We start from the raw sequence: 24,876 nt of genomic DNA, 5'->3' as shown, positions 1-24,876 counted from the left end.
AATAAATGAATACAATGAATTATTACCATTTTAAATTTTTATTGATAAATTATCATTTTTAAAAAGACCCAAGATTTCATTTTACCTTTCGCCACACTACACTTTTCCACATACTGGATTTGAACTATGTACAAAGAGCAGTTTTATATTGTATAATTTCATCACATTCAAAACATGGTTACCAGTGTGTACTCAATGGTTGACATCAAGATGCTGTTATTAGCTTATAGCAATGTTACTGATGTTAGCTAATTTGGCGAGCGCAGAGGTCACTGGAGGTCATCTACAAGCAATGGGACTCCTACAGTCGCAGGCCGAACAAGAATACCAAGCTACTTCTGACGGAAGTAACGGCACAACTGCAACTTATGTAGATATCATGCAAATATAAACCATAAACTGCCATCATACACTGGAGTGAGAGGTAGGAGGAGCTAACAAAAAGTGGTTATTGCTGTAAAATGGAGAGCTGCATGGCACAAAAATAAAAACATGTTAATCTGATTTGCACTGGATGTCAAAATTGGCACACCGGGCATTTTAAGGGCATTTTCATTTAAAATCATCTCAGGTTAAAATCACTTAGCTGTGATATGCCAATGTACACAATATACAGTGTATGCAAAGGTCTACAATTGGGAGTCAAACAAGCAGCAAAACAACATGTAAAATTGCATATAATCAAAGTGCAATGGGTTTCTTATGTATTTTGGTCTGGGCAGTTTGAAGATACATAAGTGGATCAGACTGCTGAAAAAACATGGCAGAAAGCAAGTCCAAAGTCTGCTAAACTATCCAGGCCGAGCCGATTCAGGAATTCCTCCAAAAAAAGAAATGAATCACAGTTATTAGAAGGAAAAATATTTCTTGAAACCGGGATTTTTCTGATCCGTCGGAGCACGCAGGTCAAAATACAGTTTGTTTGTAAGGGACAGACATCCATCATTTGAGTCATCCTCTGAATCCTTTCAGACAATCAGACAAGATGAAAAAACTAAAACTTGATCCTCCAGTTCATGTTGAAGTATCAGGTTAGATGCATTAGGCAAAGCTGTTCTCGGGATAGCTGACTTTGATGGCTCCCCAGTAGCAGGCTCGTATCAGGCAGATGAGGCCCAGCAGGTAAGCAAAGGCCCAGGACACATACATGGCATTGTATCGACTGGCAAAGTCCCGAGTGCCCACCTGGAAGAATGGTTTGCCAATTTAGTTAAATTTTTGTAAATCATAATCACAAGAGTTATTAGCTTTTTAATCATAAATTCATGAATAATAATAATAATAATAAGATCAAAATAATAAGATAAATTATAATAAATTCTGTGGGCTTTAAAAAGCAATGATCTCTGATAGTCGCAGTCTTGAAACAAAAATAATCTCAACTTTAAAATGTTGCCCACAGTCATATAAACCAACCACATTCCATGAGGCAGTGACTGAGACCAACACAAAACACTCATGGGCTTATGACCCCTACTGGCAGGATTATTATATCAACTAAACATAAGCTTCAATTTCAAAATGGATAAATTCTGAGGTTATTTGAGGTTAATTTTTTTCTATTTTTAAAATATACAAAACAGATCTATACTTACAGTTAAACCCACACCAATGAAAATGCAGATCATTCCTATTGTAATGTAAGCACAACAGCGCCTCCTGGGGAGTGCACTTCCGACAGACGATCTGAAAACACATCAACATGAAAATATAAGAGAAGAGTCCTGCTTTTTATGGTTTGGCCAAAAAAAACTTAAAAAATAAGACCACACTGTTATGACCCAGCTCTGATCACAACTTACATATTTTTGTGTTTTCAAATAAGTAAGTTCCACATGAATGCGCCATGGGTTTATCACATGGGCAGCGTCAGCCTCTCCATTCAAGCACGTGCTAAAACCAAACAACCCTACAGCAGCTGGCATCACATTTCTATTGCTTCTCTGTGACTGGACGTGCTCTGCCTGCACTACTCTCACATGCCTCTCATGTGACAGGACTCAAGCATTCTTAACATCAACGCTTAGGGGTCCACCATCACCTGACCCCCACTTTCTATTACTTTCTACTACGCTCTACAACAAATGTATTTTGTCATAGGATATCCTCTTTGGACTATAGTTACGTTAAGCTGCTACACGGCGTTACAGTTATTTATTACAGGCACAAATGGACGTAACAAATCATTGTTACTATGCCCTACTATACAAGACAATCTTCAATATATATTAAGCAAAGATTGCATAAACTGTTTCAAAAAGAGATGCACTGATGATGTAATGAGATGTGCTGTTCTAAGGGAAATAAAAGGAGACATTATGAATGGATGAATTAAGAATAAGAACATTGTAGGTAACTTCCATTGACTCTGCATTGGTCTCTCCAGTTTCAGTTACTATTTCAAATATGTAGAGATAATAAATTATACATTTTACAGTTGCACCTGTCTCTTGTCTAACCTTCTATTACTTTCCCACTGCATGATTTGAAGCCAAGAGCTAAGTCCTGTCACACGTCTAGATTAGCCCATTTCCAGTACGTTCAGACCACTAAGTCTTCTCCCCTAAAGAGCCAGTACTGCAGTTACACAGAGACACAAAGCTGGTATTTAGTGAAGGCCTACAGCTTCAATCCAGGCCACAAACCTCTACTTCAGTCTGAAGAATGTCTAGGACATACCAAGCCAAACAATGATTTAAAATGTATTACATAAAAACAATTTGCTGTGGATTAGGCACAGTATATACAGAATGTCCAATATATATTAAACATATATTTTAATAGCAAGGATTTGCCCCTTGGTCACTATATCTATACTTAAGTTATTGAATTGCAAAAGCATTGCCCAAGTACTAAAGGATGACATGCATGCTTGGGGATTGAACCCTCACAGTCTCTCATGCACACTTTTATTTTACTTACATTTTTTTGCAGTGGGGACACTTGGCTAGTGTGTTAAACCGGAGCTCCATCCACTGTGAGGGAACACAAGACAAACAAGACTTAATGTTGACATGATTTAAACCTTTCAAACCAAGCAATAATGGCAGACACTACAACCAATTTTCATCAAAAACAAGAACTCATCTCAAATTATTACTTACAAAACTAAATATGAATCAAACTTAAATCAATTGTGTTAGTTGGAACTGAAAATAGTTAATATTTCACCAAAATCATTGTTAATAAGCAATGTCATATTACTGAATCAAAGTAGTAGACATTTGCATTCATCTGACATCAGATTTGAAATGGTGAAACACAGATTGACTTCATTTTAGCCAGATGTGTACAAAGTGGACTACACCCATGTTAGGCTGCTCAGGTTAATATCTCCAACACTAGAACCAGCTGTGAACCTGTTGCTGTTCTGGGGGAGAGCCATCGCTGGAAAGGCCAGACATTGGCTGAGATGACTTGGCGTCCTCACTGCCCTACATCAAGTGACAATGTGGACATGTTAATAAGGGCACTGATTTAAGTAAATATAGTGAGCATGTAGTATCGCCCTGTAGCACACTCCCAGTTTGGAGAAGATGACAGAAACTAACATACCACGATTAAATCAGAAAACATATATGCATTTTAGATAAATAACACTAAATAAACACTCAATAAAAACTAAACTAATGACTTTTAAATAAAATGTTGTTTACATGCTTTATAATTACACTTCCGATCCTTTAAGTATGATGGGGACTTTAATTTTGCCTTATGAGACAAACCGCAAACCTTAATTGCCATCGACCTCCAACATGCTTAACATGACAATTTAAAATATGTGGTTTAACTTTGCCAAGCCATGAGATCTAAATATAACGTGATAAAGATTTAGACAATCCACTACCCGCAGTTGTTGTCAAGTTTGCACAGTACAAAAACTACAGCACGGCCTTGGTGAAAGCGTGTGGTGGTGTAGATCAAGTGTCTGAGGCCCATTACGTACCAGAAAAGTGTTTCCACAGTGGCCACAGACCACTCTCATCCCCTCTGGCTGGATGGGCAGCGCAGGCTGAGCTGGCTGCTCCTCTGGGATCACCATGACTGGGCTAAGGTTTATAATGCGTCTACTGTGAAAGCAAAAGCAGCACAGTCACTAAGTTACAGAGAAAGTACAAAAGACACAGAATATTAGACAGCGGTTTATAGATGCACTGTAGTTAATAGAATTCAATTTAGATTTAAACACTACTATACACATGTTTCACATAGTTTACTTTCCTGATGTCCTAATAATAAAGCAGACCTATTCCGCAATACTGACTTTTTAGAGCTTTTAACCATGTTATAGTTGTTTCCCCCTCACCACATACACCCTCGAAGTTGTATTTGGAGTGATTTGTGCCTGTCTGAGCAATCTTTAATGGCTTATTTTCAAGATGCCATATTGCAGATCAATTCCCATTTTCACCACCACTGGTACCTGTACTCACTTCGTTCTCCAATTAAATTTTCTTAACTGGTGATACACACAGGATTCAGCAGTGTCGTGTTGTCATTTTGATACAAATGAAAAACAATCCACGGCTCACTAGTGTGACCTGCAGCTATCCATCGAAGGCTCTTTGTTGTGATGACATTTACAGTGACATCAGCTCCCTTTGGACACCGTAGTTTTCTAACGTGGAAATCAGCGGACTTGTTTCATTTTCAGATAAATATTGCGAAAATGTGCATATTATAACATAATGATCAACTATATAGGCGCTATATCAGGAAAAACACCAATTATTTACATTTTTAAAATAAGGATTGAGTAGACTTCTCCCCAAATTAACATAAAAAAAGAATATCTCTTCAAATTTGGATTACAATCCTGCCAGTGTTATATAGCACTTGTTTATTGTAACCTACCAGTTTGGCCGAGGACATCCTATCCTCCTGGATGTGTCTTTACAAATGAGCAGACAGTTACAGGGACACCGCACATACTTTTTTCCAGTTGGGGGATTCTTAATAGGCTGCAAGAAAAAATTAGTTATTACTTTATACACTGCAGTAAAAACATTATTTCAGGTGATACAGCCAAGCTATGCCTCCAAGTTGTTTCCCTGCTGATGGAGTTCATAGAAATCAATAACTTCGCCTTTGATCCATGAAATATATATTAGCTCAACAGTCAGATTCAGTCTGTGCTGTGTGCATTGGTGAAAGACATTACAACCCATTTGTCTTTTACACAGAAAAGTGGAAAAATTTCAATACATTGTGGCAAAGGTTGGTGGTTTAGTTCCTGCCACCAAGTGTGCACTGACATTGTGCCCTTGGGCAAGACATGCCATCCTACTTGCCCTTGCATAAATTAGTGGGATTGGTGGTGGTCAGAGTTGTACCAGGGCAGCTGTGGCTAATGATTTTTTGATCACAGTCAACTGAACAAGTTCAAGCTTCTAATAAGTTTAGGGAACTAACTTATGCCATTAGGAATAAAGTGGCGAGTGGTGACTGCAAGAGTTTAAATAATGTATTCCCCCCAGTTGGTCTCTAGCCTTGGACAAGGTGAAAACTCCCACAACACTGACCTCCAGGATTATAGTAGCTAAAGGCCTACACATAGAATTGGCCATAGTATAGCTCACCGTAGCCTCGTTGCAGACAGTGCACTTGACCACGTGCTGGTGCAGTTTGCCGTCCAGGTTAATGAGCGATTGACAGACACGACAGTTTATGACTGGCACCCCACCGGCATCTGGACTGGCAATGGCTGTGTACGGAGGAGGTAGTTCAGCTTTGAAAAGAAGGAGAAAACACCATTCGTAAATTATTAAGTATAAGGGGGTATAGGGTCTGCAGAACTAATTGGTCTGGATCCACAATACATCATGTTAAAAAAAAACTGCAGTAATTGTGTTCTGCGTGATGAATTCATTTTTCAAAATAAATAAAAGAGTAATAACTGGCAGAACACCCTCGTAAGGGAAGTAGTCAGTCTTTACAAACATCCAAAAATTTGAACAAAAAAGTACAGATTTGTTTTCAGAAACAAGCTCAAGTTTACAGTTCAATATACGGTAATTATTTAATTAATTTTTGTCCATTCTTTGAGTTCTTAAGCATAGTTATTTAATTCCACCCAAACCTGTCCATTCAGTTTTAAGATTAACTCTTTTGGTCTTGTTCAAACTCATGACTTCATGTACAGATCTCATACAACATGTGACTGTGGTAAAGGCAGAAAGTACTTTAGTGGAAGTGGGAAAGGAACAATGGGGCTCTAGGACACCAGACTGTACCATCCTTTCACTGCCAAGCTTCTACACAATGAAATGAGCCAGCGCTAGAACATTTTGGGTAAAAAGTTGGGTTGTTTTTTTTGTTTTTTGTTTTTTTTCTGAACATATGTTGCACATTTTAAACACATTGCAGCAGCTACATTTGAGAAAAGACTGAAATTTAGAATTCTTAGTTCTTAAATAGAAGACAGAATATGTGTTGATTGCAGAGAGCATCTATTACATAAATAATTATAACCTTTGCAATTTGATAACTGTAATAATCCAAATTTTCAAGATAGATTAGCACCAGAAAAGTCCCATGAAGTCAGTTCAAGGTCAGGGGAGGAGGTGAGGGAAGTAGTCTTACATGCACAGTCTAATCCAGCATTACTTGTTAATCAGTCTGCATTCCTTGTGTTTTAATATTTCAGCTAATTAGTCTTCACAAAACTGTAAAGGGCAGTGCACTATTAAATAAAAATTAAAATTAAAACTTAAAATCACACATTCAAAAGGTTACAAGACACAACAACAACTAAGCCAAAGGAGTTGTGTCTGGGCAGATGGGAGCTTAAATTCATTCTGTCCTGCTCAGAAAAAAACAAACAGTTTACCCATTGCTTCATGAGTCATCCCATGCATACGCCAATACAAAACAGTATTAGCCAATCACAGCTATTCCCAATCCCCCTCTCATATTTTCTCCTGGAGGGAAACTGTATACAGCTGCTATATGTGTTGGCTGTGTGCCCTTTGGTCCGGGGGGAAAGACGAGAAGACACTAGTATGAGCAGACAGGGCAGAGCATGGGGCAGGCACCATCACATCCGACAGCACTGAACCAGGTCAGGCTACAAAGGTATTTACAAATATACAGTAGATTAAATATACAAAATGGTAAAGCCAAACCATCTAGAAAAAAATACTAAAAAGATATAGCTCATAGTGCACATTAAAAACACTCACTCGTTAATTGGACAGACTGCTAAACTAGTTATAGAATTGCATATAATAAAACATATGTTTTCTTAACTACAGGGTCAGTGGATTTACGATAAGAATTAGAATATGATAAGACACAATGGAAACAGAATATTTTGAACATTATCTTTAATAATTACAGCATTTGCAAGTTGGTAATGGCTTGTAGAGAGATTTTGATTTGTTTTGGTGAATACTTCTCATTCAAGAGTTCTAACTTTTATTTTAAGATTTGTAAAAACACAATGATCTCGGGCCGACTTGACATCAAAAAAGGATGACAACTGCTCAGAACAAAAAGTAAGATCAACATGTCTGCTAACCCAAAGACACTAAACCGGTCTTGTGTTGGGGGAGTAATTAGTGGTGAGAAATAACTGAATAGTGCGACTATATCTGTGAGTGTAAATCCATATTGCAACAAACATTAAAGATCTTTGATTAAAGTTAATGTTTAAACATCCCTACACTGCAGAATCTATTGGTGTTTTGCGCAATTATTTGCATGGCTGTAATGGCACTAAGTTGCTTTTGCTTTAATGAATATTGACTGTACAAGTGGCAAATTTATTCAAATGTAACAATATATGAACAAAGGGTGTGGCCACACTTTTTCAACAAGTTTAAACAAGCAGTAACAAGCAATAATTTTACTATTTGTCAGATAATTGACCTAAATAATATAAAAACCATACAAAACTTTTATGAGACAACAAGAATAAGAGGTGGCTGATATTGGCTTGTGGTGTGATTAGATTAAGGCTTGCTGTGTAGAAAAATATTAAAGCCGAATTGATACTCCAAGATAAACCACTAGAAGCTGCCAAGGACATCAGCCTCTGCAACAAAACTCTTAAACCTGTCATTCAATTAGATATAACCCCATTCCCACACTTGTCTTTTAGTGGATTCTTGTGATGTTCTTGTCCAAATGTTAAGTTTAAATGTATTTGACAGATATTTCTACAAATTTTATCTACCAGGATTGAGTGAGATTGGTTAGAGTAGTCAACACACAAAAATCTTGATTGTTAAAACAAAAAAACAAGCTTCATTTAAGGTGTTCTGTGACTGTCCAGTGTGCAGTGGTGTAAACATTATATTGGCTAATGTATGGCTTGTGATGTTGAGGTGAGATTTGTGCAGAGGACAGTCATTGTAACACTAACCTAAATCTAAACACACTCCACCTCTTTCATCCTAGTGGAGTCTATCAGAACATCCTGACATATGCACATGAATCTGGAAGAAATACACACTCTACAGCCAACTAATTATTTTTATGGTTAGATTGATTACGTTGCCAATGCCAAACATGTTTGCAATTGAGACTAAACATTGTCTTCATGTAAAGGTCAATAGCTATCTGCTCCAGTCAGTTCATTAGCCTCATTTATTGGTGTATTTATCACTATGTAGGCCTAAATAAAGTCTATAACACTAAGGCCTGTATGTGACGGGGAATACACAAAGAATAGTGTTTTTTTCAGTATAAATCACAGCTCCCAGTAGCAGGCCCTCTCATCTTGTGTCCACTGCTCCAGTTCTCACCACAAGCTCCACCTTTTTCTTAGCGGGCGATCGCGTTCACGCCGATATCTTTTTTTGTCTCTGTAGCAATTAATTTACGAGCAAACAGGACTCAATCCGATACGCCCAATAATGATTCAGCACGCACACATGCATGGGCAATAATATCCCTTTTCCTTTCCCTACATGCGCTGCGTTTTACCTCGGGGGCTGGAGTCCTGGAGGTACGGGGGCGCAGTGGGGGTCACATTCTCGGAGTTGGGGCCCGACAGAAGCGGAGAGCGCTCGTCCATGCCGTCGGAAGCCATGTCTGCGAGCCCAAATCTCGATCAGATGAAGCCCCTCGGAGCAGAGCAACGTCCAGCGGATGGTTGTTGTTGGTGCCGAGCTCCAGTTCAGCAGCACTGCTGACGTACAGCGCAATGGGCGGGACCTGGGCGGGACCACGCCCCCCCACGATACACGTCCCCGCCACGCGCGGTCCCCGGCTGTCCATTATACATTTAGGCCACGAATACAGGTTCAATTTGCTAAGAGTTATAATATTAAAGTGTGTAAGTTGTATAGGACAGCCTACAATATGATGCAATTTAAAATATGGATCATCTCCTAGACGTATGTTTTCTAACATTGATTTATTTACATCGAATGCATTTCTTACACCTCAATGATGATGATGTACAGTATTCAGTGTTTTGTACCTTGATAAAGTCAAAGTCGTGAAAGTAGAGGTTGTGTAATACCAGTTTGTGACACTAGATGTTACCAGAGGACTGTGAAAGCCATTCCAGTCTCAGTGGTGATGAGGCACTGGATTTTTCTTGTGCTCCCTTAGACAGTGATACACAAAATTACCTATTATAAAAGGTTTCACCTTGACGATGCCACAAATATGTGGTATCAAAACAAAAGTTACACTGATCATGTATAATTTTGAATAAAGTCTTGTCTTCTTTGTGTTTGTCTCAAGTGAGCACACTGTCTTTGACCAGTTCAGCTGTTAATACATCAGTAGTCTATAGCCCTCTGCCACCCTGCCCAGCACAGTGCAGTTTAATAAAACATGAGATCTTTTAGACAGAACATAGAGGCCCAACATTAAGCTACATTTTGAGATTTTGTAGAATTTGCATTCCCCATGTCCAGTTTTTTCACTCAGCTTGTTCCACTGTTTGTTTGTGCCAAAATGTCTCCCATTCCTGGGTGCTTATGTCAGGATTCAGGAACTCCGACTGCCCCAGGACACTTTAAACAGTCTCCGACAATTCTATGAAAGCAGTGCAGATGTGAGGTAATGTCTTGTTCTAACTGAACTTTTGGCTATTTGGTTATTATGGGCCATAATCTTTGGTGGAGTTTTTGCCAAATGGGAGGATGGCTGGTCATGTCTAGGACATAGTAAAATGGCTCATAAATTCCAAGACATCACATGTTCCATTTCTTTAAAACTCCATTCACAAAGTTGTAGAACGAGAGGCTGGGCATTGCTGTAAAACAAAAAAGGACTGAGGGAGGGTCCAGACTCATTTATGTCCTATACCGCCAGCCTCCTCACATTACTGTGTAGTGTTGGAGCCCATTTCTTGGGAGTTTGCTGATTTAGGTGGAAAATCAGTAAACAGTGATTCAGATTGGAGTACGTGTAAGAGGCTGCAGAAGAGTCATTTTTTCCAAACCACTTCAGCATTCACAACACCAGCACAGCTTCTCTCTCAGCTCTGCTGCTGAAGGCACTTTACAAGGTAAGATAATCAAATAACTGCAGAATAAATGTAGGTTCAAGTTTGTAAAGAGAGTTGTAAGAAAATGTAATGTTTGTTTGAGTATTTTTGTCAACTTAAGTCTTCACGACTTTAGAAAGAGCTGCCCTCTCTTTGTGTCCTTAAACTTAAACGTCAGAGGGATCTCAGAGGAAATGACTTTGGTTCACCATCAAACATCACTAGACTAAAAATCCAATTGTTGCATGAATAATTACATCTTCAAAAGGTTTGTTTTGCTTGTTCGGTGAGATGACATTTCTTGTTGGGTTACTGTTGTAGCAGTGGATAATGGTTGTTTACAGTATTTGTTCTAATGTTTTAAGGAAATCACATTCATGGGTTTGTTTTCTGTTTAAAGTGCGTGGATCTTTGCGTGTCTTCTGGGATGCTCTGGTTCTCAGGGAGGGCAGCCCTGCTCTGTCTGAGCTGCTGCCTGCTTATAGGGCTGTGCTGCTGTGCTGAAGACACAGGGCCGTTCCCTAGAGAAGGTTCTGGAGATGCCGACTTTGAGGAATGGGGATCTGGATCTCCTTTTCTCCATCTGCTCCACAGTTTTCCAGCCGACAGCCCCTTTATCACAGAGACACCAGGGAAACAAGCTAACTGCACTCAGCGCTTTGTGCTGCCCTCTACCCCCAGCATCTGCTGGGACCATGTCGCCGGACCAGAGGACTTGAGCCAATCACGTCTTCTGCTGCTGCAGAACAGAGCAGCCCTGCAGGCTGTGTCTGACTCCAGTGGAGTGGAGGAGGGGGGGCCCTCGTATGAGCTCCAGGCCAAAGACGAGGTCCAAGGGATCCACGCAGACCACCAGAGCACCACGGAAACTATGCTGACCATGGAGAAGGTGTTTGTGTCTTTGGAGGAGAAGAGGAGAGAAGGCACAGAACACGGATTCCTCACAAGGTGAAGTATTTTCATTTATGGTAAACTGAATACATCAACAAAAATGGGCAACTAACATAAAAGCTGTTTTGTAAAATGTTTCAGTGCTTTTATACACATTAAAAACACCCAATTACACAGACATGACATATAATTATTATGTAATAACAGGCCTGTGCTGTTTGTCTTAAATGTAAAGTACTAAAATGTCCAACGGCCTGACCTGATGTTTTTGCAAAACCAATTTGTCACCACTCACATTTTGTGTTTTCCAAAGATACATTTGTTAATCAGGCTTAAACCTTTCCCTCATTTGCAGCATGAAGGAGCACCTCGTCAACACAAGAACTGCCATAGACAACAAACAAGCTGTGGCATCTATCCTGGAAAACAAGTTTTCAACTCTGGAACAAACTCTTTTCAATATGCAACTTCGAATCAACAAACTCGTCCAATAACAATGTCACTATTGTGTGTTGTTTAATATGTTATTAATATATTAACATCAATGTTGAAAAAGAATGATTCATATAAACTGGAAGAGACAATTTGTCTCATGGGAAAAACACTGTATGATGCAGCAGAATTTCACATTCACTAGAACTAGAATAAATAGTAAATAAATAAATGGGTGAATTGTGATTTCCATCAACATCGTTCTAACATTTTTAATTTGGTTATTAGTAAATATACAAAAATTGTCAGGCCAAAGCATCAAAGGAGCAAGGTCATCAGAAAGATTTATTTTAATAAAATAAACTATCAAGACTTTTTTCTTTAGTTTTAATATCAAAACAAAACAGTAGATAGCTTGTTGTGATCAGCTGGTACACACAGTACAGTTAATATTCACATAATATTCAAGTGTGAAGATCCACAGCAGTGTGTCATGTAAAAGAGGTAAGTCTTTCTTTATATCAATGTAGTTAGTCATTTATAAAAAGACACACTTTAACTAGAAACAGTAACAACATTACAAGTGTTTACCACGAGCCAACACATCTGTACTCCAGCTGTGTGGATCGTACATGTCTTCATTTTAGAGGCCAAGGGAGAGTTATTAACTGGTTTAATGGCTGTGCTACCACTAGATTTCCAATTGTAAAAGAAGATATTCAAGATGTCTTTACCTTTCAAAAAGCATTCTTTTTTAAAATTTTGTTTTCTTTATACCTGGGTCAGCTGGGTTTTACAAGTTATTTGAATACCGTCTGCAAAAATACCAATATTGGAGCCACTTCAAGGACTGAGAGATGTTAATAATGAATTTAGAAATTAAAATGTGTCACAGTTCTTTTGGTAATGCTCTGAAAACTTTATTTAATTTGATTCGGTGTGTCAACATTTTATATGTACATTATAATAGTAGTAGTATATGAAAGTTCAAGTTCAATTTCAAAGGCAGGAAAAAGGAGTGCATGTCTTACATATAATTCAAGTATATCCACTGTCCAATTTAAAAGTCTGCATCCTCTTCTTTCATTTCCTCCAAAGATTGTAAATAGTCTCGTGCCAAAATCTTCTTTGGAAGAATATCTGTCGGCATAATTGTTATTGTTATAAGTGTAAATGAAAGTTGCATTGGGTTGGTCGGACTGAAAAGTGAGTCTTACCTGTGAGAAAGTGAAATGTTTCAGTCTCTTCCGCGGTGTTTGCAAGATCACTGTATGACAAAGAGTTAGTCTCCTTTCCTGAGCCGTTGTTGAAAGAAGTAACAGCCAAATGCTGCACAAACAGCTCCTGAAACAACAGCTCAGTCAGTAAATGAGACCTATGAGGCATAAAGTCACCTGGCCAAATCATTCCACTATGGTGTCAAGGAAGAGTCCACAATAAAAAAACAAAACATAACAACAAACAGTCACATGAGAAATCATTTGATGAAATCACTCAAAATTATATTAGATTTAGGTGCATGCTTCAAGGCTTTAAGAAGACATATTATGCCTTTTCAGGAAGTTAGTATTGAATTATGACTTAAAGAAACTGTATGTAAGATTTTGATTTTAAGTTCCATAAGCTGACCTAGCTGTGTCCTAAGAATCAGATAAGAGGTAAATTAAAAATAGCTTTGTCATATAACAATTGTAATGCTATTTATTCTTAATTACAAAAACAGTGAACATGGGAGCCAAGTTGTTTATATTATATTTTTTTGGCTATTAAGGTTATTATCAGAAAGCAGCATGAGCCTCACGTGAGCCTCTCATTTTGGATGTCAGTTCCATTTACTAAAAAACTTTTGGCTTAAACCTCTCTCTGATCTGTATTCTCACTACCTAAAACCTGTGCCTGCAGTCAATATTTAATCAACACTAGTGTAGCAAATTCTATGTTCTGAGCTTTCACATAATCTGTTCTTAATGCTGAGAATAAAAAAAAAACTTGTCTGTATCCTATATATGCAAGTTAAGACCCAAGTTCAGTTGTGATTGTAGTTGCTTTGTTTATAAGAGTGCAGGCTATATACATACTGTATGTAGCCTGCGCTCTTATAAACCCTTATTGGCCCATATTTCTCTATTTTCTGATCTGTGTTATAATGTTGTTTCCTCATCAAAAACATACCTGGAGTTGTGGTTTGTTTAATTCACACATGCTTAACACACAAAGCCTGCATATTTAGGCCAAGTTCTTCTCTCAGAGAGAAGAACTCAGAAAGCTTCATGACAACAAGAGTTGGAACAGAGCATTTTGAGCTTTGGAAATGTAGAAAGATAACTCCAGGTATGTTTTGAGGAGGTAATAGCATTATAAGATGGCTTATAACAAAGCTCACCAGAGTAATCTTTTTGTAATATAGGACCTTTCATTTCATCTCATCATTTAATATTTTGTTAATTATAAACTGCAATACTGGTCTAAAACAGTTTAACAATAGAGATGACACCAGTGAACATGTCCAGACTGCAAAACCATTAATTTCCCTTAAATAATCACACAGTACAGCAATGTGGGTGGGAATACAGAGGCAAACAGGATTTTTTTCTAAGCACGCAAGTGGAACAATAGGTCATTACTCGTGCATGAACCAATCAAAACAAAACTCTGAATGAGACATTAATAAAGAACCAGGCTAAAAGCTGGTTGCATTATTTTACACAATATCTCTCCTTTAATTAGTGACTTCTTTTCTTCTAGTATACTAACAAACACAGACCACCATTTAACATTTACCAATAATAACGATGCCAACTACGAGCTAATCCGTTCTTGCTGTGAGCTCTGGTTAGGGTTAGCATTGCCCAGTGGAGCGGGGATTTAGATGCTTACTGTGGCCTTGGTGGTGAGGAACAGAGCCTCCTGGTTGATGCTGGACACATCGGGGGAGCTCTTCATGATGAGCCGGACTCTGGAGATGGGGAGAGAGATGCCCTTCTTATTACCTGGAGATTGGTCATCCTTGTCAGAGCTATTCTGAGACATCTTCATAAAACCCAAAACCACACGGCGCCAGTCTCTTGTTTTGAACTGTGACGCAACTCTTTTTCTATCGCTCAAAGGTTTGGAAGAGCCGAGATGCGTCAGCGCCACCTGCTGGACTGGGGTGAGAGAAACAGGCACAGTCTATGGGAACAAGGCAACTTTTTTATACTATTATGATCTTTTTTTATCAACATTTTTACATACGCTGTTTCAGTAGCACTATTTATATATTGTCCTTTTTAGATGTACCTAATAAATTTTACTAACTATGCTCCAATATGAAGGACTGATTGTGACATTTTATATCATTATACAATTAAATAATAACTAATTATGTCATGAAATAATTTGTACGGAAATAAGCTGACAGTAGATTATTTAAATGTTCAATTAATTCATTACATGATCCTATCATACTTCCATGGACTGGCCAGAGATGGCGCTCTAATCATTTGCAGTTATTAGAAAAAGCGGAGCTCAAACACGAAGAAGCGGTTTATGCTGCACAATTGAACACGACTTTTCTTCACAATTCCACTATTATTCTTATCATTTTGTCAGTCTCAGCTGCACTGTTGTGGCCTGTTGTGTTGTACGCGGTAATCCTTAGACCAGCTCATCGTCATGTTTATTTAGCTCTGAATCTTTTGTTAAAAGGGTTAAAGTGCATCCACACTGCATTGTTTATATTTCATTCGTTGCGTTATTTTACGGCGGTGACCAAAATGCCACTCGGGCTTAAACCGTGTTGTGCAGTCTGCAAAACAAACTCTTCGTCAATGTGGAAAAAGGGAAACCAAGGGGAAATACTTTGTAACAACTGCACGGGGAAAAGCAGCAGCAGCGGGACAGCGGGACCTTCCCTGTCCTCCACAACACAGCCCAGCAATGGCGGGGGCAAGCAGGTTTGGATCTGTCTCATTTCTTTTTATAAAGTTAAAAACATCATTTTGCTCTAGAAGACTCAGTATTTAACATTCAGTGCATACTATTGTAATTTAGCCTACCACTGAAGGATGGACCAATCGTAAATAAATAAGCACAAATGTTATAATATTAAACTTAAATTATTGTACTTTTTTAAATCATGTGTTTCGATGTTATTGAAGTGTAAATGTCTGTTTTCAGTCCAAACAAGAGATTCACCGAAGGTCAGCTCGCCTAAGAAGCACAAAGTATAAAGCCCCTGCATCTGAGAAGAAGGTGTCCACTAAGGGAAAAGGGAGAAGACACATATTTAAACTCAAAAATGTAATTAATAACCTAAAGTAGGTACAGTAGCATATTATTTGGAATATCTTATCTGACCTTGTTTTTGGGGGTTTTTTCCCTTCAGCCGATCAAAGCACCAGAATCAGTTGCAACATTTATTACATCTGAGTCTGTGTTCTTCAAGGTAAAATCATTTTTCGTAAATGTATTTATTACACATCCAGAATGGACAAAAAATATGATTCTGCGTGGATTTATTTAGGGGGTGTACTATCAGACCGGAGATGTGATCAAAGTAACGGATGAGGAGGATGGAAAAGCATATTATGCTCAGATACGTGGCTTTGTTCAAGATCAATATTGTGAAAAGAGTGCCGCACTGACATGGTTAATCCCCACTCAGGCTAGTCCAAAGGACCAGTTTGACCCAGGGACATATATTCTTGGTAAGACATTTAGAAGTTGATAATTGAGACTTTGGTAATCTGATGACTCTTCTGGGTAACATGGTTTGTTAAATTGTGTTTCCTAGGTCCAGAGGAGGACCTACCCAGGAAGATGGAGTATCTGGAGTTTGTGTGCCATGCCCCCTCTGAGTATTTCAAATCTCGGACGTCTCCGTTCCCCACTATTCCCATTCGACAAGAGAAAGGCTACATTTGGACACATATTGGACCAACTCCGGCTCTCACCGTCAAAGAGCCCATCAGTGGCACTTGCTGAAAAGATTTACAACAGACTGGATCTGTTGTTTTAAAGACATTTCTTTTGTACATTTATGGAAAGAAAACCCATTTTATATTGATTGAAAGCAGGCCAAGGTATGTAGTTTAATACAAATGGCAACAAGCAACTTGGAGCACTATAAAAGTAGAATAATTAATTATAATTAGACTTTTGTAAATATCAATAAACTTTGCCATTAAAGTAATATTTTATTTGAATTTGCCTGTGTCATAATTTTGCCTTGGAGTTGTTAACTATTTATCTTGTGATAATATTTGCCATGTTGAAGAAATCTATGAGATTAATATGATGTTATGGCCCACTACTACAGGGTGTAATGGGCTTATCAAAACGCTTATAGTTATTCACATATTCTGGTTCACTGTTGTGAAGATGATCTATAGATATAGGTCTTGATCTGCTTTACAGATTTTTCTATATAAAAATGACTATACCTGAAGTTATTTCATGTTTTACTACTATAGACAGATTTGAAGGGGAAGGCCTTATTAAGTGTAATTTGAAACCTCGCGATTCCCCCCAAAGGAGGAAGTACTCGGCAGAATGACATCTTGTACAGCGTGCACACTCTTGGATAACTCTCATCTGAAATCCCTGTGAGCGTGTTTGGATCATAGCACTATCTCATCTACTGGTTCCCATGGAATGTAAATTCTAGATTACTATTTCATTTCTGAGAGGAAGAACAGCCATTTGAGGAATAGAGCCATGGGCAAACTCCACTCCAAACTTTGTAAGTTTACGTGTCAATTTTTAAATGTTAATCTCATTTTAATGTTACTTTATCATAAATTCTCTTTGTTTGACTGTTCAGCCTCAAAATGCAGACAGAGCCCTGATGGTACGGTACTGAACTTCACAGTTGATGGTGAACTTTGAATGGAGTTTCTAAATGATTTTACTCTTAGTTGTTTTCTTTAAAATAGGTGGTGTTCTTGTGTCCAATTTCTTGAACGGGCAGAGAGAGGTGGAACTCATCCCCAGTAATAAAGAAAAGCTGTCCATGGTAAGAAAATATTTTTATTGTAATTTCTCACAAATAAAATGACTTCAAATGTTAAACCATGCTACTTATAAAGTTCCCATTGAGTGTTCACATGTTCATTTCAGTGTTATTAAGTGAACACAATGACTGGTCTATATGCGCAAGTTCCTCAAACTCAAACATTAGTTCACATTTCACTGAGGTCTTGTCTGGCACTAAGGAAAATAACACATGACATAAAAGTGTTTTTAAGGCTTGTCAAAAAGCACAGCAGCTCCAAACCAGACTGGCTTCATCTTACTTGGGCCAGTTTTAGGATAAACACTATTTACCCACATCACATCCAGGTAGTCGTCTATTTATTCTTCCACCCCTTTCCTCTACTGACTCTATAAAGAGACTTTGGAGTTTGAAGTGCAACTCAGCCGCCCCCTCCGAAACAGCAGGCTCTTTATGCCCACATCTGGTACCACTTTTCCCCAGAACGGCCAGACACTGACTGAGGGGCTTAAGATGGCTATAATGGATCAAAAGTAATGGTGCTTTGATTGATTCATATAGCATTAGTTGAAATAAAGATGACCTCACTGAAAGGGGATTAAAAATACTGAAACATATACTTTATACTGTATTTGTGATGATCTTGCTTACATTATGAGGGAAATGTCTGAAACTGCCAAATGGCTTTAAAAGCTTGTGGGGAGTTTCTTAAAGCTTGTTAAGGCCAGACCATTTCCTGTCATTAGATTTTCCAAATGTATGAAGTTTGGCATCCATAACAATTAGCAGTCATTGTTAATGGTAAAGTAACTAATCTGTAGGAACTGCTTCTAGATTGTAGTAATATCAAGTAGATTTTACTTCAAACCAAACCCCATATCTGTTTAATTACATTTAGGTGGGAAAATCGGGTATCAAAGCGTCACAGCCAACAGAGCATGTCGGACGGAGGAGGGCGTGGAGGGGAACTGTTTGTGTTTGGTAGATGTTGACAAATGGCTGCATTCCTAGAGCTGCTTATCTGACTTTTTTCAGATTATGTTGAAATGAATATTTTTGATTTGTGGAATAAAAGATTTCTTGCATGTTTGGTGGTTTATGAACTGACATGGCTCTGACATTTGCAAAACAGGCTGGCATGAAGAGATCTATTAAATTTTGGAAAAACACATGTAGTCACTCAAAGCTACAACTAGAAAATAGCTTCAAGAGCACTTGGTAAGCCTAAGGTGGAAAAACTGAATTTGTATATTTACTTAATATACCATCTCTTTATTGACAGAACATGCACAGGGATGTACACAGCAATAATTACCTACTGAATGGTAAGTAGTAACTGAATAAATGAAAAATTTTCACTTGCAGGATGCAAGTATGTATTTGTTGAAACTTTTTAGTTACTTTACCACCAGAGCAAAGGCTTGTCAAGAGTCAATATTCAAATAATGAACTCATCCATTCGGCTGTAAGTATAATGTTTACATATTTTATATAAGAATAAAATGTGATATAATCTAACAGCTTCTTACTTATTTAGAACCAGGACAGAAACACATTTACTGACGATCCTAAACAAGAGTGGCTGTTCACCTTGAGCAATGAAAGTGGCAATTCCAACAGGGAGGTAAATTATGCTGGTATAAAACATTATCTGAATTATTTTTCCTTTTTTATGCAATAATTATTTGTTTTAAAGGATATGTCCAACTTCTTGCATGGAGTGTGTAAAGCCATTGATGCCTCAGTAAAACCAGCTACAGACAGCGCCACAACATTGAAGATCAAGATAGTCTTAAGTTCTTCTGATGACCAAAACAAAGGTAACTTTACTGAATAGATATGTGGGATAAACTCATTTTAAACCAGTGGCTCTGGTTATCCTGACAAAACATCATTCATAGCTCCCATTTATTGTGTGTTTTATGAAGTTTGAATACAGTGAAAAGATATGTATTATATGATTCAATTTAGAGAAGAAGCAGAGTCCATCTGAGGAGACCGGAAGACCAATGAGGAGACTCTACTGTGTTGGGGAAAACATTGAGCGCAGAAACCACTACTTGGATCTCGCTGGCATTGAAAATTTCACCTCAAAGTTTGATGATGAAGGAAAGCTATGCACTTATTATCCTTTTTCTTTAACAAGTAAGAAGAGGAATCTGCACACTATTCAATATGTTAAAACATGTCAATCTATTCTTTTTACAGAATGCACCTATCAGAAATCTCCCTCTCATCATCACCATCTTGTGGAAACAAGTGATAACTGCATGCAAATCTCTCAATCTACACCTAAGTCCCAGAGAACTAGACCAGTCTGGAAAGAGGAAAAGTTCAGCAGATCACATGGGCAGCATACTTCATCGCTGTGTCGTCATTATTCCACCAGTTTCAAGCACAACACAAATGGACCTGTTCATCGCTCCCATAGCAAAAGGCTGCGACCCCATGATCACATGTCACCTCGGAGACCAGTCTGTTGCTATAACCAGGGGAGAAAAGTCTGTGACATTTTAACTGCTCCTCAACCCTCCCCTTCCTCGTGTTCTCCTTTAGTGAAACACCATCACCTGCATGAACACCATCATCACCACCATCACCACTACCACGCTGCATAATGAGAAATAAAACTACATCCAACCCGTGTTAAAGGTAAAATGAGGCGAAGGAATGATTTATCCATTTGTTTGTTTTATGGATTTTAATTAATAGTTTTAGTAAGTCAGCAAACAGTCCTATTAATGTGATTATTCCTGTCTGTTATTTCTGGTCTTAACAGTTGTTGCTTTGTCATTCTGTTTTAGTGCTATCATCACAGTGACATGGAGTGCATAGTGACAGACCTTCAGCTGGAGATGGGATGTTGTTCCTGCTTAACTCTAGGTGAAAACTGCAAATAGATACTGGACCAGGCGAGGGGCGTAAGACAGCTGCTTCTATAAATAGCCCCTTGCCTGTTACCTACCACGGGACGCATGCCTTATCACAGCATGCCTGGTCCTATGCAAGTCCAGAGCTTACAGACAGACAAAAACAAGGACGACAGTGGTGTGTTGATATCTGCTGCCAACAAACGCTCATTGGTACAACTGGGATTGAACTCGCAACCATGAAGTCGCTGCGATTCCTTGCTGCAGAGTGCTTTGTAAACTCTGGTCCTGCTGCTATGGAGAGCCTCACAAGTGTGTCTTTTAACCTTTATCCACTTCTGTTTAAAGCATGCTATCTTCACGAGCAGGCCAAGCTGCTGCATGCTCTTGTCCAGACCTGGCCACTGCCTGAACTCAACCTGCAAAGACTCCTGGGAAAGACTGCAGACTGTCAAATGGACCTCACTTCCAGCACCTGCCGTCTATGTCTAGAAGCTATTATAACTGGTCTCAAGGTACCACGTACTAATTGTGATTACAACTTATTCATACAAATCAATGTTATTAAAATGCTGCATTATTATTTTCCCTTTGCTTCTTTAGGATTATGTGCTGTGTCCTCCAAAAACATATGCAAAAGTCCTTCATAGAGTGGACCTGACAGCTTTGAGGGATGTTGAGCACCAGATCTGTCCCTGCAAGTCAACACTAGGCCGATGGGCAAGAACGCTGCTCCTAACCCAAATGTGTTATGAGACATTGGTGGCTATGCAAGACAGCAGCGTATCTCACACTGCCTTTGAGACCTCCCTTGATATACATTTTAATGGCTTTATCACAGGTCGCAACTATGAGCCGGTAGCCCAGGCCTTGCTCCTTCATCGCTGCTGTCCACTAAAGCTTCATTTTGATGGTTTTAGAGCAGACTCCCTTGCTCTCAAACACCTGTTTTATGTTCTCCGACTAGCAGAGCCTGAGTGTATAACTAAACTTGAAGTGGTACACAATGTTCCCCTTGAGGCTGCACACCTGGAGGTCCTGCTGTCCAGAGTAGAGTTTCCAAAAATTCAGTCGTTGACTCTGCCGGCCGGAGCTTTTGATGTGAGGAGGAGCTTGGATGATGCAGAGCTATTAGACACAATTGGGAAGCTCCTGTCTAAACTGACCAACCTGATTGAGCTGTACCTGGGATTCTCTACACTCACCGGACAACTGCGCAGGATACTGCAGTGAGTAGAATCACAACTAAGGTCTTAGAAGGTTGAGTATGGATTTAGTAAAATGTGTAAAATGTATACCTTTTTTCTAAAGACATCAATCAGTATATCAGTCAAAATATTTTGTTTTTAAATATTTAGCAAAATCAAATTTTTAAACTTTTTAACCTTATATGTGTCTTCTCAGGTGTCTTAGATTATAACTATATAGCAGGAAAAGGCATAATCTGCCTTCTTTAAATATAATAGTTTAATAATGCAGTACTATCATTTGATTAGAACTACATTAAATATGTAAACCTTCTTTTGTCTCAATGCAGAAATACAGCAGCTGTGTCCTTTTAAAATGAGTTGTGATAGACAGACATCCATTACATACTTGGTGTTACTTAAAAATCATTGTGGTATGCAGAAAGATCACCTTAATCCCAAACAGTCACTCATTCCTGTTTAGTGGGTGCTGGTCAACACTGTCTGGCATTTTGTTGTGACAGTGACTGACACAAATTCAACTTGAGGACAAACAGCTGCACCTCACTTAAGAGTGAGGTTATGATTCAAATGCAAATACTGGTCCTCAAATAAACAAATTCGGTGGGATTCTGTAAGATAAGAATTTGTTGTGATAACATGCAGTCTGTTCTATTAAAATGATAACTATAGCTTTAACATTATCTTCCATCATTTTCCAGCCCACTGAATACACCGTTGAAGTGCTTGGAATTGGCTAACTGCAGCTTGAGCCGTGTGGACATGACTTACTTATCCAACAGCCTCCACAGTGAGAGTTTAACCCATTTGGACATCAGTGGACATGACATCTTCATCCGTTTCTCCACATCTTTCCACAAACTGCTCAGCCGCTGCTCAAACTCATTGGCCAGCCTAACAGTTGAAGAGTGTGGGATAGAAGATGAACACCTGGGTGCTTTTATCAATGCTCTCACGTGCTGTCAAAACCTGGAGGAGCTCAAGTTCCTAGGGAATCCTCTGACAGGCGCAGCTCTGAGACAGCTATTTTCTGTCCTATCTGCAGGTTTTCCAAAGTTAAGGTATATAGAGTTACCAGTTCCTCGTGAATGTTATCCTATTGATGTCACATACCCACTTGAAGATTCTGTCTTAATACAGTACAACAAGGAGCTGTTTCAGGTGGTTAGAAGTCAGCTGATGGGGATTCTCGAAGGCGCAGGTAAAGGTGATGTGGAGGTGTGCACACCACTTTTAGGTGCTTTTGATGCAGACATTAATGAAACCAGCAATGAACTAGGAGTATCCATGTTAAAATCATTTAATACAGTCATTGGGACATTTATTGGTACTGTAACTGAAGTAAACTCCCGAAGAGCCCAATCACATAAAAGTGATTAAGTGACCTTTAGAGCGGGCCGTGTGTGGGCAGACTGAATGGCTCATTACAAGTGTCTAAATCATTTTTAAGCTGCAATGGTAATGTACATAGGCTTAAAAATCTTTTGATAAGGTAAGCTTTTAGTGATACCATTCCTGGTATTATTCCTTTTTACAACTGGTAGCATATTAGGAATGTTGTTAAAAAAGGATCTTATTACATTCACCCCAAGATTTTGTTTACAATTTATTAATACAACTCCAATAAAATATTTAACTTTTTCTGTGTGAATAAAGCATTTATTTAATTTACATCAAATGAGCATTGAACTGATATTACACAAATACTACAGTGGATCATTGAGTCAAGACAAGGAATAATGTTTATAAGTAATTATTTTTTCATCCATTCTTCCCTCTCCTTCCTTTCACGGATGACCTCTTCCAGATATGGAGTGAGATAATTCACATCCTGAAGAGACAAATTTGACATACAGTGAGTTGATAGAGAATTAATTGCCACTGGCTCTGTTTGCATGCACACAAAAATTTGATATCTGAAGTTGCCAGATCAAAATGGTGTACAGCAAAATCCGATTTCTTTCGGTTCGTCATGTGCTCATTTGGAAAAGATAGCAAAAAACAAATCTATAAAATATTAAAGACAAAGAAGAACACTAGAGTCACTAAATAAATATACTGAATTTTGACTTCCTCATACCACTGTTAGTCTAAAAAAAACATTAATGAACTAGCACAATTGGATTGTAAGATTTGAGATGTGCATGTAAACACACACCAATCTACTTGGCATATCTGATTACTCCAGTTTTCAGAGTTTCACTGGCCATGTAAATTCAACCACTGTGATGATAAACATACCTCTTCGTATTTTGTCCACTGGTTCTTGGGGAGGATCTGCATCTTCATGGACAGGTCCAGGGCTCTCTTGATCCTGAACATCCTGTCATTGTACACGTTCTCGGGGAGTCTCCGAAGAGCCTCTTTCACATCTCCGTCTTCGTGTAGTGTGTCGTCGCGCATTAAACCTGATAAAAGTAAACAATAAACGCCACTGAACTTCTGTGTCAATGTGTAAAATGTTGTAAAGCATACAAAACATACCAAGTTTGTTGAAGCCTGCCAGGTTATAGTACCATTTTCGCACACCCATCAGCAATCTGCCTGATGCCACTGTCAAAACATTTTAATATCAAACACTTAACCACATTAAACAGCTGTTTATCCTACAATGTGAACACTACATAAAATGTGTTTATCTTATGGCATGGGGCTAACGCGAATGTGGTAGTCCTGTTAGCATCAGTTAGCACAGGGACACCAGAGGACATATCCAGGTTGAATGTACAAAGTCAAGTATTTAAGCAGAAATGTTACATAATTATTTTAAGTCAAGCGATATCAATCCTTGTAAGATCATTCAGAGACAGATTGAGGCTTTACAACACGTCTATAACTGTAAAATCTAAAAAAGGACGAGTATAATTTACCTGGTGCCCGGGACGCCATGTTGAATCGTGAAAACTGCTGCCGCGGTGGGTTGTGGGTAAGGACTCTTTAGGTCACGGACGGGACATTGCGCAATCCATTAAAGTGGAATTATTAAAATAACACCTTTTTTACTTTCGTTATTTTGGTGAATTATTTGCATTCATAGATTTGTGTTGTGGTGTG

At 38.5% G+C, this 24,876-nt stretch overlaps 7 protein-coding genes across 9 annotated transcripts; 4 read left to right on the top strand and 3 right to left on the bottom strand.

The window, feature by feature from the left end:
• Positions 1-19: 19 nt before the first annotated feature.
• Positions 20-9,157, bottom strand: pip4p2 (phosphatidylinositol-4,5-bisphosphate 4-phosphatase 2). 2 transcript variants are annotated; one of them, XM_033974733.2, is made up of 8 exons: positions 8,929-9,149; positions 5,580-5,728; positions 4,855-4,961; positions 3,947-4,070; positions 3,360-3,434; positions 2,923-2,975; positions 1,596-1,686; positions 20-1,185 (listed from the first exon to the last, which is right to left on the bottom strand). In XM_033974733.2, the coding sequence occupies exons 1-8, from the start codon at positions 9,032-9,034 to the stop codon at positions 1,042-1,044; spliced, it is 849 nt and encodes a 282-aa protein (XP_033830624.1). In that variant the 5' UTR covers positions 9,035-9,149; the 3' UTR covers positions 20-1,041. The 2 variants fall into 2 exon arrangements, with proteins under 2 accessions (XP_033830624.1, XP_033830625.1); XM_033974734.2 differs by lacking the exon at positions 3,360-3,434 and having other exon boundaries at positions 8,929-9,157.
• Positions 135-24,795, bottom strand: LOC117378203 (cytochrome b-c1 complex subunit 7). Of its 2 annotated transcripts, XR_008648880.1 has the most exons (5): positions 24,693-24,795; positions 24,307-24,375; positions 24,064-24,230; positions 23,514-23,653; positions 135-148 (listed from the first exon to the last, which is right to left on the bottom strand). XR_008648880.1 is itself a non-coding variant. In XM_033974738.2 (4 exons), exons 1-4 carry the CDS (start codon positions 24,709-24,711, stop codon positions 23,576-23,578), a joined length of 333 nt encoding a protein of 110 aa, XP_033830629.1. In that variant the 5' UTR covers positions 24,712-24,795; the 3' UTR covers positions 23,460-23,575. The 2 variants fall into 2 exon arrangements, 1 of the variants encoding a protein (XP_033830629.1); XM_033974738.2 differs by lacking the exon at positions 135-148 and having other exon boundaries at positions 23,460-23,653.
• On the top strand, positions 10,207-12,091 carry si:ch211-57n23.1 (uncharacterized). Its single transcript, XM_033974736.2, has 3 exons — positions 10,207-10,468; positions 10,848-11,395; positions 11,694-12,091. The coding sequence occupies exons 2-3, from the start codon at positions 10,875-10,877 to the stop codon at positions 11,830-11,832; spliced, it is 660 nt and encodes a 219-aa protein (XP_033830627.1). The 5' UTR covers positions 10,207-10,468; positions 10,848-10,874; the 3' UTR covers positions 11,833-12,091.
• Positions 12,796-14,868, bottom strand: chrac1 (chromatin accessibility complex subunit 1). Its single transcript, XM_033974737.2, has 3 exons — positions 14,648-14,868; positions 12,988-13,114; positions 12,796-12,910 (listed from the first exon to the last, which is right to left on the bottom strand). Exons 1-3 carry the CDS (start codon positions 14,804-14,806, stop codon positions 12,831-12,833), a joined length of 366 nt encoding a protein of 121 aa, XP_033830628.1. The 5' UTR covers positions 14,807-14,868; the 3' UTR covers positions 12,796-12,830.
• Positions 15,283-16,954, top strand: gatad1 (GATA zinc finger domain containing 1). The gene is made up of 5 exons (XM_033974735.2): positions 15,283-15,705; positions 15,929-16,051; positions 16,137-16,196; positions 16,275-16,458; positions 16,545-16,954. The coding sequence occupies exons 1-5, from the start codon at positions 15,526-15,528 to the stop codon at positions 16,733-16,735; spliced, it is 738 nt and encodes a 245-aa protein (XP_033830626.1). The 5' UTR covers positions 15,283-15,525; the 3' UTR covers positions 16,736-16,954.
• On the top strand, positions 17,422-20,597 carry LOC117379066 (protein naked cuticle homolog 2). Its single transcript, XM_055225190.1, has 9 exons — positions 17,422-17,492; positions 17,574-17,600; positions 17,686-17,765; positions 19,027-19,069; positions 19,142-19,209; positions 19,282-19,368; positions 19,441-19,564; positions 19,716-20,396; positions 20,549-20,597. Exons 1-8 carry the CDS (start codon positions 17,468-17,470, stop codon positions 20,360-20,362), a joined length of 1,101 nt encoding a protein of 366 aa, XP_055081165.1. The 5' UTR covers positions 17,422-17,467; the 3' UTR covers positions 20,363-20,396; positions 20,549-20,597.
• lrrc14b (leucine rich repeat containing 14B) lies at positions 20,742-23,470 on the top strand. The gene is made up of 3 exons (XM_033974729.2): positions 20,742-21,129; positions 21,218-21,843; positions 22,524-23,470. The coding sequence occupies exons 1-3, from the start codon at positions 20,854-20,856 to the stop codon at positions 23,200-23,202; spliced, it is 1,581 nt and encodes a 526-aa protein (XP_033830620.1). The 5' UTR covers positions 20,742-20,853; the 3' UTR covers positions 23,203-23,470.
• Positions 24,796-24,876: the final 81 nt, after the last annotated feature.

Source organism: Periophthalmus magnuspinnatus, chromosome 11 (assembly GCF_009829125.3).
Source record: "Periophthalmus magnuspinnatus isolate fPerMag1 chromosome 11, fPerMag1.2.pri, whole genome shotgun sequence".
NCBI classification, from domain to species: Eukaryota; Metazoa; Chordata; class Actinopteri; order Gobiiformes; family Gobiidae; genus Periophthalmus; species Periophthalmus magnuspinnatus.
Note: the sequence above shows the minus strand (reverse complement) of the source record. Positions and strands in the feature narration are given on the sequence as shown.

What these genes read in the sequence shown, in the direction of transcription:
- chrac1 (XM_033974737.2), bottom strand. Translation starts at nt 14,806, where the DNA reads ATGAAGATGTCTCAGAATAGCTCTGACAAGGATGACCAATCTCCAGGT. An exon ending in TCCTCACCACCAAGGCCACA is followed by an intron (nt 13,115 to 14,647) that starts GTAAGCATCTAA and finishes CTGTTGTTTCAG; the next exon opens with GAGCTGTTTGTGCAGCATTT. An exon ending in AACATTTCACTTTCTCACAG is followed by an intron (nt 12,911 to 12,987) that starts GTAAGACTCACT and finishes TTATGCCGACAG; the next exon opens with ATATTCTTCCAAAGAAGATT.
- LOC117379066 (XM_055225190.1), top strand. Translation starts at nt 17,468, where the DNA reads ATGGGCAAACTCCACTCCAAACTTT. An exon ending in CAAACTCCACTCCAAACTTT is followed by an intron (nt 17,493 to 17,573) that starts GTAAGTTTACGT and finishes TTGACTGTTCAG; the next exon opens with CCTCAAAATGCAGACAGAGC. An exon ending in ATAAAGAAAAGCTGTCCATG is followed by an intron (nt 17,766 to 19,026) that starts GTAAGAAAATAT and finishes CTTTATTGACAG; the next exon opens with AACATGCACAGGGATGTACA.
- si:ch211-57n23.1 (XM_033974736.2), top strand. Translation starts at nt 10,875, where the DNA reads ATGCTCTGGTTCTCAGGGAGGGCAGCCCTGCTCTGTCTGAGCTGCTGC. An exon ending in GAACACGGATTCCTCACAAG is followed by an intron (nt 11,396 to 11,693) that starts GTGAAGTATTTT and finishes CCTCATTTGCAG; the next exon opens with CATGAAGGAGCACCTCGTCA.
- pip4p2 (XM_033974733.2), bottom strand. Translation starts at nt 9,034, where the DNA reads ATGGCTTCCGACGGCATGGACGAGCGCTCTCCGCTTCTGTCGGGCCCC. An exon ending in CTGTCTGCAACGAGGCTACG is followed by an intron (nt 4,962 to 5,579) that starts GTGAGCTATACT and finishes TTTTTCTTGCAG; the next exon opens with CCTATTAAGAATCCCCCAAC. An exon ending in TGTCCCCACTGCAAAAAAAT is followed by an intron (nt 1,687 to 2,922) that starts GTAAGTAAAATA and finishes ATGTGTTTTCAG; the next exon opens with ATCGTCTGTCGGAAGTGCAC.
- lrrc14b (XM_033974729.2), top strand. Translation starts at nt 20,854, where the DNA reads ATGAAGTCGCTGCGATTCCTTGCTGCAGAGTGCTTTGTAAACTCTGGT. An exon ending in CTATTATAACTGGTCTCAAG is followed by an intron (nt 21,130 to 21,217) that starts GTACCACGTACT and finishes TTGCTTCTTTAG; the next exon opens with GATTATGTGCTGTGTCCTCC. An exon ending in CAACTGCGCAGGATACTGCA is followed by an intron (nt 21,844 to 22,523) that starts GTGAGTAGAATC and finishes ATCATTTTCCAG; the next exon opens with CCCACTGAATACACCGTTGA.
- LOC117378203 (XM_033974738.2), bottom strand. An exon ending in GGCAGGCTTCAACAAACTTG is followed by an intron (nt 24,231 to 24,306) that starts GTATGTTTTGTA and finishes TACTTTTATCAG; the next exon opens with GTTTAATGCGCGACGACACA. An exon ending in AGTGGACAAAATACGAAGAG is followed by an intron (nt 23,654 to 24,063) that starts GTATGTTTATCA and finishes TTGTCTCTTCAG; the next exon opens with GATGTGAATTATCTCACTCC.
- gatad1 (XM_033974735.2), top strand. Translation starts at nt 15,526, where the DNA reads ATGCCACTCGGGCTTAAACCGTGTTGTGCAGTCTGCAAAACAAACTCT. An exon ending in GCAATGGCGGGGGCAAGCAG is followed by an intron (nt 15,706 to 15,928) that starts GTTTGGATCTGT and finishes GTCTGTTTTCAG; the next exon opens with TCCAAACAAGAGATTCACCG. An exon ending in ACATATTTAAACTCAAAAAT is followed by an intron (nt 16,052 to 16,136) that starts GTAATTAATAAC and finishes TTTTCCCTTCAG; the next exon opens with CCGATCAAAGCACCAGAATC.